General features: G+C 44.3%; 2 protein-coding genes and 1 long non-coding RNA gene across 4 annotated transcripts in view; 1 reads left to right on the top strand and 2 right to left on the bottom strand.

Annotated features, from left to right (window-relative positions):
* Positions 1-2,280: 2,280 nt before the first annotated feature.
* PAAF1 (proteasomal ATPase associated factor 1) lies at positions 2,281-16,995 on the bottom strand. Of its 2 annotated transcripts, none has more exons than XM_081197457.1 (12): positions 16,802-16,995; positions 15,360-15,400; positions 14,102-14,205; positions 13,392-13,481; positions 12,035-12,133; positions 10,889-11,039; positions 8,918-9,112; positions 7,392-7,483; positions 6,620-6,735; positions 6,151-6,233; positions 5,481-5,563; positions 2,281-2,943 (listed from the first exon to the last, which is right to left on the bottom strand). In XM_081197457.1, exons 1-12 carry the CDS (start codon positions 16,846-16,848, stop codon positions 2,866-2,868), a joined length of 1,179 nt encoding a protein of 392 aa, XP_081053583.1. In that variant the 5' UTR covers positions 16,849-16,995; the 3' UTR covers positions 2,281-2,865. The 2 variants fall into 2 exon arrangements, with proteins under 2 accessions (XP_081053583.1, XP_081053582.1); XM_081197456.1 differs by having other exon boundaries at positions 16,810-16,990.
* Positions 16,996-17,045: 50 nt separating this feature from the next.
* On the top strand, positions 17,046-19,362 carry COA4 (cytochrome c oxidase assembly factor 4 homolog). The gene is made up of 2 exons (XM_081197517.1): positions 17,046-17,208; positions 18,859-19,362. The coding sequence occupies exon 2, from the start codon at positions 18,869-18,871 to the stop codon at positions 19,130-19,132; it is 264 nt and encodes an 87-aa protein (XP_081053643.1). The 5' UTR covers positions 17,046-17,208; positions 18,859-18,868; the 3' UTR covers positions 19,133-19,362.
* LOC308588853 overlaps positions 17,215-19,391 on the bottom strand; it is a 271,876-nt gene continuing 269,699 nt past the window's right edge. Inside the window, exon 3 of the long non-coding RNA XR_014008931.1 lies at positions 17,215-18,103. This is a non-coding gene — a long non-coding RNA (uncharacterized lncRNA). The remainder of the gene's footprint in view (positions 18,104-19,391) is intronic.

Genomic DNA, 19,391 nt, shown 5'->3' with positions numbered 1-19,391 from the left:
AATTCAGCAAATGCATATATAAATGTCTTCCCACCATCTGCTCCTATCGAAGTACCAGGGGAAGAGACTAAAAAGCTAAATGTCATTTCACAATTCCAGTTACAGATAGGTAGCCGTGTTGGTCTGCCATAGTCAAAATAAAAAAATTCCTTCCTGTAGCACCTTAAAGACCAACTAAGTTAGTTCTTGGTATAAGCTTTCGTGTGCATGTACATGAAAGCTTATACCAAGAACTAACTTAGTTGGTCTTTAAGGTGCTACAGGAAGGAATTTTTTTATTTTGTCATTTCACAAGTGGAATTAGGGACACGATTGCAGCAATAATGGCCAAAATGCTGGGGTTTTTCACTCCAGAGCTTACTTTTCGTACTTTTAAGAAAGGATTGGCAAATCTACATTGCTAGACAATCCCAACAGCATATATTATGCAGCATTTTAATGTTATTTGTACCCCTAATAAAAAAAAATATAGAAGTGGAGTGGGTAGGATTTTTGTTAATGCATGAGCATTTTAAGCTTGTTGCATTATATATTGCTTTGAATTTCCTGGTTTCATTAGTTTCTATCTGTTGTATTTTATCTTGTGAAGTTGCATCAGGGCGCTCCCACCATATGAAGTGACTAACAAATGTAATTATGAAGCATCTCAATATGTTGTTGTTTAGTCGTTTAGTCGTATCCGACTCTTCGTGACCCCCTGGACCAGAGCATGCCAGGCACTTCTGTCTTTCACTGCCTCCCAGTTTGGTCAAGCTCATGCTGGTAGCTTTGAGAAAAGAATCAGAAGGCCTCTGCTTCAAGATTCTGGAGAGCTGCTTTTCAGTCTGAAAAGGGCAGTATATAAATCTAATACAGTGGTAACTCTGGTTACGTACTTACGGTAATTCGTTCTGGAGGTCCATTCTGCGGGTTGTGAACGCTGCGGGTTGCGAATGTGCATCCAGCATGGATCACGTTCGCAACCCAAGCATCCACTGTATTTTGTGTTCAGTGGTACCTCAGGTTAAGTACTTAATTCGTTCCAGAGGTCCGTTCTTAACCTGAAACTGTTCTTAACCTGAAGCACCACTTTAGCTAATGGGGCCTCCTGCTGCTGCCACGCCGCCGGAGCCCAATTTCTGTTCTTATCCTGAAGCAAAGTTTTTAACCTGAAGCACTATTTCTGGGTTAGCAGAGTGTGTAACCTGAAGCATATGTAACCCGAGGTACCACTGTAAATAATAAAAATCTGGCTAAACGGACAAATGTTCTGACCTGTCCTGTCTTCCACTTCAAACACATGTACTTGATCACGTTGAAGTAACTGGACGTCAGAAGGGGATGGTAACATTCATGAGAGTAAATCACTCAGTGGATGAGCTAATCGTAGGCGCACTACAAGCCAAGCCAATTGCTATAGCAGTGGCCCAGTGCTCAGACTCCATCTCTGTTCAATGCATGTCAGCTCAGTTCTCTTTCTGTAAGTCTGAGTCGTCAGTCTGTTGGTATTACTTGTCCGGTGTTGTACAGTGAATTGCTAGGATTTATATGAAGGAACATATATACTTGTATGTATCTGTATATGTCTGTATCTATATCCAGAACTGTTTGACTGAGCCTTATCTTCCACAACAGTAAACCATTCGGACCTTAAGCTGCTTCCCTGTGGTGACAAGTATTGGGAGCAATTTCCACTGCCTTGGCATCTTGTACTGTATCAGATTCCTGACCGATCACTCTCTCCATCAACAAAGAAGTTACAGGAACTGATGTTGCGATTTTGTCTTTGTTAAGTTACAGCAGGTGGGGAAGCCTTGGCCCTCTAGCAAGATGTTGCTTAGCTACCAACTCCCGTCAGCACTAGCAAACATAATGGCAGATTGAAGAATTTAATTCTCATATCTTTAGTTGTTTCATTTGAATTAACTATTTTGTTTCTTTTTATTTTGTTGTTATCTACTCTTGTCTTTTGGATAGGGCAGGGTATAAACATAGTTTAGTGAAAACATAGTGTTTCAGTCCCACCAGACTGCAATAGACCCCACAAGCTGCTCTTCCTGCGTAGCTCCTGAAAAGTAATTTTTGCGTTTTGTGTTATGAGGTCAGATGAGAGAGCTGACCCCTAATTTCGTCTTGTCAAAGATGAAAGGAGCCCTGGTGAGAGCCTCAAATGACAAAAAATAACCCTCTGTAGTTGGGAATCAAAGATGAATGGCAAGCGAAGAATGGTAAGAGAAGAGGATTAAAAAGGAAAACAATGAGGGCTGCTCCCGAGAGAATCAATTTAATTGGGCAAACAGCTTGAGATCAAAGCAGCTTTATTTGAAGATGGAAACTTACAACAGACTGCTTGCTGGTGGGCAATGAGAATTGCCACAGAGGAGTCATTCTGCAAGGATGGAAACAAAAGGTTGCTGCAGTTTGCAGCTCAAGACAAGAAGCAGGCGAGCCTGAGCAGGGGTTATTCCAAAACACCCCTTTCTATTGACATCTGCTGGCCTCCCTTTTCCTCGCTCACATCAGCTCCTTTCCCCTCACTTAGGAACAACCACCAGCCACACAGTGGATATCAAAAACACTTTTGCAAACACAAAAAGGGCACAATCGACCCAACAAACTTTCCGTGCTGTTCGGTGCAGGGAAACGGCATTAAACTTTCAGAGCTGCCGTGTTCACATCGCTCGGCTGGAAGGTTACCTACAGGTTGGCCTTGGGTGCTGTCTCAACGTGGTCCCTACATCTCACGCCTGCGTGCTCCATTCACGCTACCGTACAAAGTCCTGGAAACGGGGGACACGGATATATGACTTGTTTCAAATAGGTGTTTTAAGTAATCCCTGAAGTGCGTCCAGCATTCACAGTGCAGTGTTCATGGCTTTCGTAAAGTCAGAGGTCTGAAAGCTGGTACCTCCTCACTATTCCATCTCTGCAACACGTGTACACCTGTTTTTCCCATGTGGCCACCTAAAAAGATGGTAACAAAAGAGGTTTCAGAAGTGGTATTATTACAATCAAGTAAGAAGCTGGATTAGTTCATTCCTTAACCTTCCCATGCTATGATCTGTATATATTTTTTTTTCATGTATGTTATAGGGCTTTTTGTTTTACAATGCAAGGGACTGGGAAGTTTCATCTCACCTGCTCTAATGTGTATTGTGTTAAGGAGGTTTAATTGCTTTCTCGGTCTTTTACGCTCACCTAAAACCATTTCCTTTTTTATTATTCCAGTCCCAGGTGACTATGACTGCTAAAAAAGTGTGTTAGATTGTGCCCTGTATGCTGTCAACATTCAATCAATGCTTTAGAAAGAATAAGGCAGGGACGGCTGCCTTGTTTTCCAGTTATTAGGCTGTCCGTCAGCATGCTTTTTATTATCTTTTTATCATTGATGTTCTGTAAAGCGTTTTTAATTGTGCAATGCCCTGGGATCTTTTGATAAAGGGTGGTATAGTGAATGAAAAGAAGGAGAAGAACCCCATCTTACCATAAAGGAGGGAATTACGGAGGGTGGGGAGAGAAAATTCCCCTGGTGTTAAGGGAAAAAATGGTCAGCTACAGGGTGTTAAGAAACAGTCGTGAAATGATACTGGAAAATGGGGGTTGCAGTGCCATATTTCTGCACTGTTCAGAAAGAACAGGTGAGAGTTCCTACCGGTGGCAAAGATCTCTTTGTGTACTTGGAATAGAATACATGCTATCAAAGGACACTTAACAACACTTACGTTAAATTACAGTAATTCCTCTGAACTGGCCACACATATTCCAATTATTGTTATTATTATTAATAATAATAATACCCTGCCCATCTGGCCGGATTTCCCCAGCCACTCTGGGTGGCTACCAACCGAATTTTAAAAACACAATATAGCATTAAACATTAAAAACATCTCTAAACAGGGCTGCCTTCAGAAGTCTTTTAAAAGTAAGATTCAGGTAGGCAGTTGTGTTGGTCTGACGTAGTAGAAATATATCAAATAAATAAATAAATTGTCCAGTAGCACCTTAGAGCACCTTAGAACACAAAAGCTCATACCAAGAACAAACGTAGTTGGTCTCCAAGGTGCTACTGGACAATTTATTTATTTTTTAAATATATATTTAAAAGTAAGATAGTTGCTTATTTCCTTGACATCTGATGGGAGGGCATTCCACAGGGCAGGCGCCACTACCGAGAAGGCCCTCTGCCTGCTTCCCGGTAACCTCCCTTCTCGCAGGAAGGGAACCGCCAGAAGACCCTCAGAGCTGCACCTTAGTGTCTGGGCAGAACGATGGGGGTGGAGACGCCCCTTCAGGTATACAGGACCGAGGCCATTTAGGGCTTTAAAGATCAGCACCAACACTTTGAATTGTGCTTGGAAACGTACTGGGAGCCAATGCAGATCTCTCAGGACTGGTGTTACATGACCACAATGGACAGTAGCTTTCTGTTACAATCACATTCTTTGATTAGGTGCATCCCTTTCTGGGGGAAGATTCCATAACTGGTGCCTCCCCTTAACTAAGTTATATACCCTCGATTGCTGCCTTACTGCTGTGTAAGAGGCAAACTTATACAACTCTAATTTAGTGGTGTTTTGTGTCAGAAGGTAAAGCGGGAGTCTCTCCTGAACTTAGGGCGTCGGGAACATTACCATCTCAGAAGTACTCTACAATATGGGCCTAGTAACATCCTTACAGGATTATTCAAATAGTTGCTAAGAAGAGTGTGTGATAACTTTCTAACGGTAAGAGCTGTTTAAAAGTGGAACAGACTCCCATGAGAGCTTGTGGATTCTCCTTCACTGGAAGTTTTTTGGCAGAAGCTAGAAGGTCACAGAATCATAGAATCGTACAGTTGGAAGGGACCCCAACGGTCATCTAGTCCAACCCCCTGCGATGCAGGAATCTCAGCTGAAGAATCTCTGGCAGACAGGCATTGAAACTCTGCATTAAAACCTTCGAGGAAGGAGAGTCAACAACCTTTTGAAAGTGACTGTTAAACTGTCAAACAGCTCTTACTGCCGGGAAGTTTTTCCGTATGTTTAGTTGGAATCTCCTTCCTTTTAACTTGAAGCTGTGGGTTCGAGTCCTACCCCCCAGAGCAGGAGAAAATAAGCTTGCTCCATCTTCCACATGACAGTCCTTGAGATATTTGAAAATGGCTATCCTATCTCCTCTCAGTCTCCTCTTTTCCAGGCTAAACATACTCAGCACCTTCAACCATTCCTCATAAGGCTTGGCCATCTGTCATGTATGATCTATCTGAGATTTCTGCATTGCAGGGGTTTGGACTAGATGGCTCTCAGGTCCCTCCCAACTGTACGAATTCTATGATTCTGAGATTCTATGAATGAGCGTGTATGATAAAATAATAGTTAAATATTTTTTTCATAATTTTATTCCCCAAGTTTTCCTATTTCCCTTCTCCCCTGGAGTTAAGCAGCGATTTCTGTGATTTCTCTGAACAAAAACTCCCTTTGCCGAGACCAAGACAAAAATGGGCATTTCCCCTTGTACGGTACCTTGTATACGGGGTCACAGTCTGGCCCAGTGAGTTCAGCCACATGGTCCAGATCTTGCTGCATAATAAAGCAGGTTCCATCACCTGGAAAGAGATGCAGAACATGTGAAAGACAAGAAACTGCAGTTTACGTAGCAAGCCTTCACATTCCACATACCAATGTCATTATGATGCCCACCCGCCGGAGCAAGATACTGAGAAATCAAATGTGAGAAACCTGCTGGATCCTCAAGTGCAGTGCTGTAAGGCTTTCTGTCCATGGAGAATACACTCAAACCTCGGTTGTTGAATGTAATCCATTCCGGAAGACAGTTCCGAAACGTTCGACAACCGAGGATCGAAGGGCGGTTGGCAAAGTCAATGTAAAAAAAAGAAGAAAGCTCTCTGGAAGCCATTTGGCTTCCAAAAAACGTTTGAAAACCGGAACATTTACTTCTGGGTTTTCAGTGTTCGGGAGCCAAAACGTTCCAAATGGAGCTGTTCAGGAACAGAGGTTTGACTGTAGTGACTTATTCTTAACAGCTGAGAATTCACAGTGCAAGAAATTCAGGAGGGTCTGTTAATGGTTCCAACAATTTGACTTCATCCCCCCCCCCAAAGCACCCTCCTCCATTGTCTCCCAAGACAAGACGGATGCTAACTCAGTAGGTGAGAGAAAAGAGGAACACTACCTTGGCTGGCAATAAATCCATCTCTAAAAGGGAGCAGAGAAAGAACTGGTGCTCCTGATCTATGGACAACACGAACTGGAGCCCTAGAGAGAGCAGCAGGAACCTTTATCACAAAGAGTCACTCACATTATAACAAGTTTGTCAGAATTCTTCTTAAAGAGACAAATAACCTGGGCCATGTTGTATAGGGAGCATAAGAAGCTGCCTTGAATCAGAGCCAGATCACGGGTCCACCTGGCTCTATATTGCTTACACTGACTGGCAGGGGCTTTCCAGGGTTTCAAGCAGGGAGTCTCTCCTACTCTTACCTGGAGATGCCACTGAGAATTGAACCGAGGGCTTTCGGTAGAGGCTCTGCCACTGCGCTTACAGCCCTTCCCCAGTGACATGCATAACTGGAGCAGCATGGGAAGCAGCAACAATAATGCTCCTGAGGCCACATTAACAGCTGCCCTTCAATTCTACTCACTTGGTGTTTCGTACATCCAGCTGGTATATATTTCCATCTTGTGTGCCGCCAAGGAGGTAGATGTTGGAGAGGAACGTGCAGCAATTAAATGCATCCGAGCCAACAAACAGAAAAACCTGAGGAGGAAACAAGCAAGAGGGAATGAAAACGATATTGCGATGCTACTCTGAAAGAGAGAGAAAGAAAGAAAGAAAGAAAGAGAGAGAGAGCGCGCGCGCAGCTAGGAAAAACGGCAGTTGAAATTTCTGTTGAAAAAAGCATGTTCCTAACTGGCCTGACCGGAGGTAGATCTGGCTGGGTTGTTGCATTTTTTAAAAATATAATTTTTATTAAGTTTTTCATATTTTATTACATTTCAATATCAAAAAATAATAATTCATGACTTAAGACATTGCTTAAATAAAGCATCGACCTCCTTCCTTCCCTCTAGCAGACTTCCATATCGCATTACCAATTTCTCCACAATCCTAAATTCACTTTTTTACCTTGAATCGAACTTTTAACAATCACCTACTTATAAGTAAATCAGCTCCTTAATTTCCCATTACCAAACATTTCAACTTAAACCTACAAACGTATTCAACTGTTTGCAATTTTCTTTCATATAGAGTATAAATTTGCCCCAGTCCTTTTGGAACAAATCATCACAGCGATTCCGAATCTTCCCCGTCAGCTTTGCTGGCTGGGTTGTTGCATTGTGTGTCGGCCGATAGGTTCAAAACAGATAACAGCAGAAAAGGCAACATTAAACATGGTCATGGTGATATCTTACCGGCTGCCTGCTATGCAACCCCACCCCTTGCAGCTTTTTGTCCTCTCGAGCCAGCAGCAGGAGTTTCCCTTCTGTTCCGATTTCACGCTCACCTGTGTTAGAAAGAAACATGGTTAGGGTTAGCAGCTGCTCACCTTGTCGTTTGTTAAAGGCCAGAATGATGGCCAAACTAGGGGTGATGGGAGCAGCCATGTTTGTGTCTTACATGGTTGATTTTTATATAAGGACCCTCGCCTATTTTACTTCCCTGCCATCCCAGATTCAGAACCTCCCTAATCCCTGCTCCACATTGCCGGAAGTGAGCCAAACTAGGAGAAATGTTCCCGAAGCAACATTCTGCTTTTCATGTATTTGGAACAGACAGACACGTGAATGACCAAATCTAGTGAGTTGAATTTGTCCCTTCAGTTCTGCTCACTAAGCGCAGTGTGTTTATGCCCAGATGCAATGGTCAAAGATTGACAACATATTTTTTTGAACGGTAGGGAGTGAGAAGGAATGAGTGAGTGCATACATAGATGTGCGTAAGGTTGTCCTTGCTCTCAGTATGCTTTTTCAAACTTTGTTTGATTGAATATAAAGGCTTTATTTTTAAACAAAGTTGGATCACAAACCTCTCCATAAAAAGTTAACAGGTCAGCATCAATGTTACCTTTCTGCCTTATCTTTAATACATTTTAATTATTACACTTGTCATATGAAACTCCGTTATACTGAGCTAGAGGGCTGGTCTATCAGCTTTCCCCCAGATCTGGAGCCCTCTAGATCCGGGATGTCTAATCGGTCGACCGCGATCAAGAGGTCGATCCCTCTCTATTGGCGGAAGTGAAAAGCAATGCAAGGGAATTCTCCGCCCCCCTGCTCTGCCACTGTGTTAGTCCGACGCGTCAAATAGGTTAGAAAATTGAAGTATCTGTCAGCACTGCATGGTTTTTTTAGGTGAGCAATTTTCCTCTCCTAAAAAAAAATCAACAACTTTGGATTGCTCCCTCCCTAAAAGGTCAACAACTTTGGCATCCCATCCCCCCACCCCTTCATGGAAGATCACTTCCATAATTTTTATACTGGGAGTAGATTGCAGTCTCTTGTGAGTTGGAAGTGCCTGCTCTAGATGTTATTGAACTACCAACCTCCTTAAGCCGCAGCTCGCATGGCCGTGCTGGCTGGGGCTGGTCGGAAGTGTAGTCCAAAGCAGCTGGAGAGAGAGCACCAGGTTGGGAAAGTCTGACTGAGCCCAATATTGTAAACATGGCCAATGCAGGACTAAGCACCCATGAACCGAACCTGGGTTCTCCTGTGCTCAAAGGTCAGTGGCACATGGCTATAGCTCCTCCCCTGCTGGTCTGGCCCTGCCTAATCCGCCAATACAAATCCTCCTCTCTCCCAGCAATTAATTACAGCCAAAATAAAACCTGGAGTTATTTTCAGGTGTGCAACTTTTTGGCATGACTTTATGACCATAAAACGTGCCTCTGCTTTTTTTTTTTTTTAAAAAAGAAGAGAACACTTGCTTAATGTTAACTTACTGGGTATTTTTTCGGGAGAGCCCAAGTTTAAGGTGTTGTCGGCCTCACCCAAAGCGACACCATTGACTGGAGAGCCACAATCTGCGACAACACCCAGGCAGGACGATGTCCCGCAGTCCCAGAGGCGGGCAGTGCCATCCCGAGAGCTTGAGACCACGTTTCTTCCCCGATCCACAATGGCTGTGTCCAGAATTCCTGCAGGACGGCAAAGGAAACGCTTGAAGGAAAGCGAAAAGAAGTCTATCCACACTCTGACACAATTCTGCGTCCCCCACCCCTGGCCATAATCCTGACCAAAGCACACCACAAGGAAAAAGCAAGGAGTCAGCAGCTAAGACAGCCTCAGGGAACCAAAGAGAAGGTTGAAGATGATAATAGATAGATAGATAATTTATTACAGTTGGAGACCAGCTTATAAAACACACTTGGGGTACAATCCCAGAAAGAAAACAAACAGTTAAAACAATGTACAACAATAAATTCAAAATTTATAAATGCGATAAGCATATAGACACTTAAAACTTTAAGATAAGCTACCGCATAGATATGACCCAGAGTCACCCATGGAACTGAGTTTGGGGATTTTCTTCACGAACTAGTTTGAGTCGGGGGATGGTCTGTGCCTACAGTATGGTGTAGTGGTTAAGAGCGGTAGTCTCGTAATCTGGGGAACCGGGTTTGAATCCCTGCTCCTCCACATGCAGCTGCTGGGTGACCTTGGGCCAGTCACACTTCTCTGAAGTCTCTCAGCCCCACTCACCTCACAGAGTGTTTGTTGTGGGGGAGGAAGGGAAAGGAGAATGTGAGCCGCTTTGAGACTCCTGAAGGGGAGTGAAAGGCGGGATATCAAATCCAAACTCCAAATCCAAACTCTACAGATCTGTACACAGAATCTGGCAACCATCCGGATCGTCTTATGAGGTTGAAGATTTGCCAGCTCATCTAGGTGACAACCACACTATACATTTCAAACATGTGGCTTCCCCCTAAAGAATCCTGGGAACTGCAGTTTCTTAAGGGTGCTGGGAATTGTAGCTCTGTGAGGGGTAAGGTACAGTTCTCAAGATACTTAGGTGGAAGCCATGTGCTTTCAATGTATGGTGTGGATGTGAGCCTAGTTTAGATGAAAATCCAGTCTAATCTCAGATATCTGGGGCCTCAAAAGTATTTTGTTGTTGTTGTTGTGCAATTGCAAAATTCCATACTGTGTTAGCACTTAGCTATACTAGGTCAAGAGCAAATGATTACAAGTGAACATAAGATCGTAAGAGGAGGCTTGCAGGATCAGGCCAATGGCCCAACTAGTCCACCATCCTATTCCTACAGTGGCCAACCAAGTGCCTTTGTGAAACGAGCAAGGAAGAGCATCCACTCTTTTCCAATAACACCATTGATTCTAATAGACACAGCTGTCCACAGCTGCTGATACATTTACGTATAAAACAAAAGAAATCCAATCCTACAAATTCTTGTATCTGCTCAATTCTGCTGTGGTAAACCTCTCCAGCAAGAGACAGCTGGCTCTGATAACTGTGTACGTAAAATGAATTTGAATAATTTTGGCAATCTGTAACTTTGAGCTTTTCAGGACAGATGATCAGGAGTTTTTGGCTGACAGCTAGCTTGTATTCACCAGGGTCCTGCCAGTGCCTTTATCCCTGACCTCACACTGTGCATATGCGTAAGGGGCAGGGACCATCCCATGCTGACTTCCTCCCCTCAAAGTCTGGAACTGGAGAGTAGAGTGGGAGCCATCTTTATAGTTGCACTGAGCTTTGGAATGCCGCAGCTACCAGGTACAACTGCCCTTGTCCTCCAAGTTCGTTTAGGTGGTGAGCTGTAGAGGTGCTCAGAACACCTTATCAGCCCAGCCACAAAAGAGAAACACCGGCCTTTTTCTCCAGCCTGGAGCTTAACTCAACTTCAGCTGCTATCACAACTGCATTTATTTCAGTTGCCAACTTCCTGTACCTCCTTTGTGACCCTGAAATGTTACCACGCATTTGGCATCTTCCGCAGACCAGATCTTCAGCCGGGCATCCATCCCGCCACTCAGGACCACAATGCCTGACGGGAAAAACCTGCAGCAATTCACATCGTAGACGTGGCCTTCCAGACATCTCTGGGAAGACAAAAGAATTGAGTGCTAGTTAAAAGACTCATCTCATCCTCTGCCTTGTTACTTAGCAACAGCCATCTTATTTGCCAAGCACACCGGCTGGCTGCACTGCCTCCATGACATCACTGCATCCTAGATTGTCATCATCTATTTTGTTTCTTTGCAGAGATTGTATCATTGAGGTTCTGGAAGTATCCTAAAACCATAATCAAGGGTAATTAAATCTAGGCCAGCTGCCCAAACAAGGTACATATATGCCTCAGATTTCCAGGACACAGAAGACCTATTTCTCACTAAGATGCTAAACTTACATCAACTTAAGACTGCAGGTGGGAGCTTGATTTAAAACAAACAAACAAACAAACAAAAATACCTCTACATCAACTAGCATGTCAGAAAGAAGTGTCATAATCTAGCCTTTTCCCCAATATACTTCTCTTTGTGAGACTCTACCTGCTACCTGGAACTGTAGTCCAGACACAGTGTTAGCACCACAGTGAGAGTTGTGCCACTGTTAGTAAACTCATTATACAGAAAGAAGTCAGGCGGAAGGGGGTGGATCAGAAGTAAGATAACAGTTGACTTCCTGAACTGATTTTTATCCTGTCAGGAGTGTTGTGACATGGAAGTCAACTGATCCTCAACGTGGTGAAGGTGACCGGATCCCAATTCCTTTATGGAAAGAAGTAGGGGGAAAATGGATTTCTCTACCCACTGAGAAGACAGGACATGCAGCAATAATACATTACAGGAAAGGAGGGTTAAGATAAATATCAGAAACAACTTCCTTGCCACGATCCACAGGTGCACTCGCAGGTATGCACATGCACTTAAGATTTATCATGTTGTTTCTCTCTCTCTCTCCCAATGATATCAAACTACTATTAAAACTCTGGAGTTTGAACAGCAGTTTGAGGAGGGCAGGGATTAGTTCAACATTCAAGGGTTTAGACTGCAGGTTTCTTAAAGGCAAATTTCAACCTCAATACTGGTCTTACTCTTATTTCTCCATTAGCAGCCTGCCAAATTTTCATAGCTCCATCAGCACTGGCTGATACTCCAAGTCCTCCGCCACTAGAAATGTCAAGGCAAGTAATCTAAGATGGAGAGGAAGAGAAAATGAATAAATGACCACAATCTAGAAAAGTGAAATGTTGATGGGCACTGGCTTGGGCACTGGCATGTTATACAGTTCAGTCCATGCATTACTAATGTATTATGATGTATAGGCTAATGAGTTTATTGAGAAATCTCTATTCCATATAATTAAACTGCCAATTTGTAAAACACAGGCTATTCAAGGAGACATATAAAAGATCAAATCAAATAGTTAAACAATCAAAAATGGTTGCCAGGTTTTTGAGTACCTCTAATACAGATGATATACAACTGTGCATAAAACAGCAGGCAAAAACCATTTTGAACTTACATGGGCTTATAGGGAATAATAATATTATTAATAATAATAATAAATTAATAATAACTTATTATTTATACCCCGCCTATCTGGCTGGGTTTTCCCAGCCACTCTGGGCAGCTCCCAACAAAATATTAAAAACACAATACAGCATCAAACATTAAAAAGTGCCCTAAACATGGCTGCCTTTAGAAGTCTTCTAAAAGTCAGATAGTTGTTTATTTCCTTGACATCTGATGGGAGGGCGTTCCACAGGGCAGACGCCACCACCGAGAAGGCCCTCTGCCTGGTTCCCTGTAACTTGGCCTCTCGCAGTGAGGGAACCACCAGAAGGCCCTCAGAGCTGGACCTCACTGTCCGGGCTGAACGATAGGGGTGGAGACGCTCCTTCAGGAGCAAATGATGCAACAAAATCTCAGTCCCCCTGCCCCCCTGGCACAACATATCCTCCCCAGCCTTGCCCACCTCCTTCCCTAGATGACTTTGAATTTCTGCTGTCACTCATCTGACATACCTACCTGTGTAGCATATAGACAAGTTTGTACTTGGAAATTTAGCATTTGGTGTTGTGGGATGGATAATTGGTGTGAGACATTGTGAAACAGTCTGAAGAAGAGGGAACTGTGGGAAAGCCTGAAGACTTTATGAAGAGTTGTAGGACTTCAAAGAAGCTGAACGTGGAGCTTGGCTGTGGAATTTAACACAGCAAGGACTTTGAAGCAAAGAATCCTCTCTGGACTGAGAGAAGACTTCTTGTACCACCTGTAACTAGTGTGTGTATGTAGTGTGGTGTACAGCTGTTTTCTGTGGCAAGCTTCCACAGCACATACACCCAGCACTGACAAGTTATCGAAGAACACTGCAACTCATTTAATTAACTGAAGCTGCATCATCATTTAAAGTCATCTTATGAAAAACCACTTTGTAAAAATACTTACACTTTTTTGATGGATTCTACAGAAGGTTGTGTAGGGCGCCAGAAATTTGGTGGAGGCATTTTCACGAGGGCAGGAAACAAGCAGACTTTTCTGGAGTAGGTAGACCAGAAAGGAGAAGATAACATTTACTGGAAGCTGATTATGACCCATCATCACAAAACCCAATAACTAATATGGTGGAAACTCCAGACAATAAAGCAGGTAGCCACAATTGCTTTGGATGTTTCTATTAAATATCATAGATATGAAATAAATCATTGCAGTAACGAGTAATTTTACGCGTTGCCTTATACTGTGAGCCCCAAGGGGAAAAAATATTAATGTTTAAGAAAATGAGCTCTAAGTTGCTCTAAGGCCATCAGAGAGCATTTTATTCCTCCAGTAGAAGCCCAAACCCATAAAATATAATACAGTAATCTGAATTGGGGTTGTGACAGTCAGAAGGCACAATATAAATCCAACAAATAAAAAAATGCAGTTATGACAGAGGGCACTTCCACATAGCAGTTTCTGCTGCTCATGGATGTATGTTTTGTGTAATCTGCACAGGACACCACCCTCGTCAAAATAACATCCCGTATCCCCCCACCTCAATTTAATCCAGATCAAGTTCAGATTATAAATCTGACATAGAAAACCACAGAGTTATCTTAGTTTTTGCTACGAGCCACTAGTTTGCCCTTCAACCCCATAGACGGAAGTGACCGTACCTTAGTTATTTCACTGACAACAAATCCTTCAGAGGCTACAACTTCAGGAATTCCATCTGAGCTCACCCCCTGACAAGTCAGCTTACCATACAAAGTAGGTTTTCCTACAGCATGCAAAAAACACAAACAAAAGACTTAAAAGGTGTTAAATACTTTAGACAGGACTTTATAAAGCCATCCTTATCTATTTAGGTTTTATTTTTAATGGAGACCTTCAACATGAGTTCCTCTAGCTAGAGACAAATGTGATCCACTTTTAGTTAATGATTCACAAACAGTTCTCTGTCAGGTTTATTATTCGACTCCCACTTGTAGCAAACTAACATAAATAAACAGTAATCAAATAAGAGAAAATCAGAAAACGAGGCTTGTTATAGTCTTAACACACTTAAGAATCATAGAATCATAGAGTTGGAAGAGACCACAAGGGCCATCGAGTCCAACCCCCTGCCAATCAGGAAACACCATCAGAGCACTCCTGACATATGGTTGTCAAGCCTCTGCTTAAAGACCTCCAAAGAAGGAGACTCCACCACACTCCTTGGCAGCAAATTCCACTGTCGAACAGCTCTTACTGTCAGGAAGTTCTTCCGAATGTTTAGGTGGAATCTTCTTTCTTGTAGTTTGGATCCATTGCTCCGTGATAAAATAAAAAAAATTCTTTCCAGTAGCACCTTAAAGACCAACTAAGTTAGTTCTTGGTATGAGCTTTCGTGTGCATGCACACTTCTTCAGATACACTGAAACAGAAGTTGCCAGATCCCTTGCCTTTTCCTGTAAGACCTATTACAGTCGTTAAGAGTCGTCAACAGGCTCATCTCAGCTATCTGCCAATCTCCCATTCCCACCACCCTTCTGAGTAATACCCCTCCCCACCTTCTCACTATATAGAAGGATCTGGTAACTTCTGTTTCAGTGTATCTGAAGAAGTGTGCATGCACACGAAAGCTCATACCAAGAACTAACTTAGTTGGTCTTTAAGGTGCTACTGGAAGGAATTTTTTTATTTTGACTATGGCAGACCAACACGGCTACCTATCTGTAACTGATTTTGGCTTGTTTAAAAAATAAATTTGTTATTTCTGCTTCACAAATGGCATTAGCTGGTGGAAAAGCCAAGCCTCTCTAACTCTGAATATTGGCAGAATTTCAGAGCTTGGTGCTTAAGCTAAAGTGTGGAGAGAGAGCTGGTTAGACACAAAGAGAATGGAACTGTACATTATCACCACAAAAGGGACAGAGGACTCTTCTTGCTCACCTGGGCTGCTGCAGCTTAGCCAAGCCTGCTCCTCATTCTTCCTGCAAAGATGAGAAACTCCAGTAAGCATAAAGCAGGGACAGCCAACGTGGTGCCCTCCAAATGTTGCTAGGCTACATCTCCCATCATCCTGTACCACTGACTTTGCTAGCTAGGGCTGAGGGAAGTTGTGATCCAACAACATCAGAAGGTACCATGTTGGCTATCCCTAGCATGAAGGATCAGATGTTCACTTGGCATCAGTTTGGAGGGGATCAGAGGATGTTGGATTTGGGGGTGTTAACTTGCAACCTGTTTCCTGTGTCAATTACTCAGTTTGTGGGGAAGCACAAGACCAAAATGAGCACAAAACATTGGCATCCATTTGCAAAATTTTGGGGTTATACATTAATGAAACTGAAGTAGATGAAGGTTTGGAAAGGAGCAGCTATTGAGTTCATTCAAGGCTAAAGGGGTTGGAGGGACCACTTCTTTATCATTATTAGTGCAGGCTGAAGTATTTGGGGGAACTGGAGAGCATTTAAGGGACAAAAAAACCCAAAATTTGATGTGGGGTGGGAGAAGGGAGGTTGCAAATGACAGATGGTGGAGGGCAGACTATGGGAGGACCTTGGCACCATACCCAAGGAGAGGGCAGTGAAAGAAAATGGCCAAAACCTTTCAAGTCAAAGCAGGCAACCCTTCTGGAAGGAAAAAACAAAACCTCGAGGGGTGGGGGAAAAGGATGGCGAAGGCAGGCAGGCAGATTCCTTTGTGCTTGACTCAAAAAGGTGAGCCCAAGATGGAAACTCAACTCCTGGAGCCCCATGAATGGTCTGCCCTACTTTGAGGTGGGGAGAATGACTGCTGAAAGGACCACCAGCAGCAGGTGATGTAAAGGGGGCTGAAAAACAAGTGAAAGTTCAGGGGGGGAAAATAAGAGATGTATCTGAGGGGGCACTGAAATTGGGGGACAAGGAGGCGGGGAAGAGACAAGTTTGAGGGGGGCACTGAAATGGGGATCAAGGGGGAAGAAAAGAGACATGTTTGAGGGGACATTGAAAATGGGGGAAGGGAATAGGCAAGTTTGAGGGAGGCACTGAAAATGGAGGGGTAAGGAGGGGGGAGAAGAGACAAGTTAATAAATTGAGGATGGCACTGAAATGGGGGTCAAGGGGGAAGAAGAGAGAGACAGTTTGTGGGAGCATTGAAAATGGAGGGGCAAGGGAGGGGGGAAAGCCAAGTTTGAGGGGGGCACGGAAAATTGGGGGCGAGGAAGGGCGAAGAGGCAAGTTTGAGGAGGGACTGAAATGAGGGGGAAGAGGACGAGGCAAGTTTGAGGGGGCACTGAAAATGGGGGCGAGGGGTCATGGGGGAGCAGAGCTTGAGGGGGCACTGAAAACGGGGGGCGGCAGGGGGTGCCGCCACTTCAGGTGCCGCCGCGTGGAGGCCCTCTCGCCCACCTCAGCACCTGGTCCCAGTCGCTCTGGATCCGCACCACCGCCGCCATCTTGCCCGGGGCCCCTCCCCGGAAAGCGCATCCCGCTGCCCTCCCCCCGGAAGGCCCGGGCGCCGCCCACCAAGGAAGCAGCTTGGCCCGCGAGGAGGCCTCAGGGGAGCCCAAGGCCGAGGGGAGGCGGGCGGGCGTGGGAAGGCCGCCGCCGGGCGTGGGCGGTCGAGCGGTCTCTTCTTTTTTTGCCTGCGTAGCTCGGTGGGCGGGGCGCCCGGCGCGCGCGGGAAGCTAAGCAGGCTCAGCCCCGGACAGCTCTCGGATGGGAGACCGGAGCAGAGGCGTCGTCATTTCCGCGTAGCTCGCGCGTGCTTGGCCTTTCTCCGCAGAGCACCTGGCCAAAGACTCCTCCCGAGTAAGGTTATATAGCCGTCCAGGAGTATCAGAGGAGAGGGTCCCCCACCTCCTCCTGCAGGAAGGCTATTTATAAATAAGACAAGTTCTCCGGATGATGTAGAAAGCGGAGTCAGCCTAAGGATCCGCAAGTGAAGTTTCTTCACATCAACTTGCCGGAAAAGCTTCAGTTATTACTTTTGACTTTAGTAATCCAGGAGAATTGTCAGGAAAGTGGGGGGGGAACTCTAGGGCCTTTGAATGCAAAGTGTGGCAAATTCAGTATATTGCACATGCAAAAGACACTGTGCCATAGCTGTCAACTTTCCCCTTTTCTTGCGAGGAATCCTATTTGGAATAAGGGAATTTCCCTTAAAGAAAGGGAAACGTTGACAGCTATGCACTGTGCTCCCATCTTTCTTTCTCATTCCCTCCATTCATAAGGCAAAATAACCACATCCGATGCCCTTTTAAATGTGCTGTGGCAGGGCAGATGATTGGTTTGTTTCTGTTACTTTTATTATGTATTTTGTGTTTTTTTTATTGTACTTTTATGTTGTGAACTGCCCTGAGATCTCTGGGTACAGGGCAGGCTTCTTCAACCTCAGCCCTCCAGATGTTTTGAGACTGCAATTCCCATCATTCCTGACCACTGGCCCTGCTAGCTGGGGATCATGGGAGTTGTAGGCCAAAAACATCTGGAGGTCCGAGGTTGAGGAAGCCTGGTATAGGGCATAATAATAACTACCACCTAAGGGCTTTCCGTGCGCTGCTGTGGTTCGCCAGAAGCGGCTTAGTCCTGCTGGCCACATGACCCTGGAAAAACTGTCTGCAGACAAACGTTGGCTCCCTTGGCCTGTAAAGTGAGATGAGCGCCGCAACCTCAGAGTCGGCCACGACTGGACCTAATGGTCAAGGGTCCCTTTACCCTTTACCTTTAAGAGCTTTGGTTGATCTGTTTGACATCCTATACCCTTTTAAAATGTGGTTCTTTTCGGGGGGTGGGTGGTAGCTGTTTTTATTCTGATTATATATGTTATCTTTTGTGTGAACCACCCTGAGACCTCTGGGTATAGGGCAGTATATAAACTCAATAAACAGTAATAAGAGATGACAAAGAGAAAGTAGGGCTGCAGTTCAGGTAACAAAACACACAGCACATTGCTAATAATAATAATAATAATTTATTTATACCCCGCCCATCTGGCTGGGTTTCCCCAGCCACTCTGGGTGGCTTCCAACAGAATATTAAAATACAATAGTCTATTAAACATTAAAAGCTTCCCTAAACAGGGCTGCCTTCAGATGTCTTCTAAAAGTCGGGTGGTTGTTTTTCTCTTTGACATCTGGTGGGAGGGCATTCCACGTTAAAGGTTTACTCTGTCCTACTGAATTCAATGGGGCATATTCCCAGGTAAATGGGGTTAGGACTGCAATCTTAATCTACTAATCATATGGCCCTTCCCTGATTACTTTCACAAATGTGAATAAAACTCTTGCATTATTTTATGTTTAAGAGGCTAAGAGACATTGTACTGCTTTTATAAAATGCCTTTATCCAGCTCCAAGTCTTTAGGAGGTACTGTTCAAGCAGCTGTTAATGACAACAAGGCGATCTCTTTCCCTTCTCTGCTTTTTTAAAAATGCCCATTTCCTTCTCTCTCATCCTCCCTCCAGACCCACCAGGATGTCAAGTGCCAACTCCTCGGGTCACAACTGGAACCGGAAGCCAAAAGCGGAGGAGGAAGAGGACGATCCCTTCGACAAAATGATCTCCCGCACCGGTTGCGCCTCTTTCCACTATGCAGTGCAGGAGTGCATGGCTGAACACCAGGACTGGCGCAAGTGCCAGGAGCAGGTGAAGAGCTTCAAGGATTGCATGATGGAACATGAGAAGCAGAGGATGGCAGAGCTGCTCGGAAGACAGAAACAGCATCAAACCACAAGCTGACAAGAGCCAGCTTTGCACAGAGGGCAGTTCCCTTGCTTGGAGGAAGTATTTAAATAACGGCAGTGCAGCACAGAGGTTGAGCTCTGGGAAACGGTTGCTGTGGGAGGTGGTTCAAAGAGATGGGATGTAACTGCATGCATTGCTCTTGCAGTAATCCCCTGGCTAAATTCTTCTGGTTTTTTAACAGAACAAGCAAAACTTTCTTGCCAAAAAATAAAAGGTGGAATTTATATGTCTTCTTCATTTTCTCTGTCGTTTA

The sequence above is a fragment of the Podarcis bocagei genome, assembly GCF_964188305.1.
Source record: "Podarcis bocagei genome assembly, chromosome: 6".
In the NCBI taxonomy this organism is placed as follows: domain Eukaryota; kingdom Metazoa; phylum Chordata; class Lepidosauria; order Squamata; family Lacertidae; genus Podarcis; species Podarcis bocagei.
This window is presented reverse-complemented; position numbering and strand designations above follow the sequence as displayed.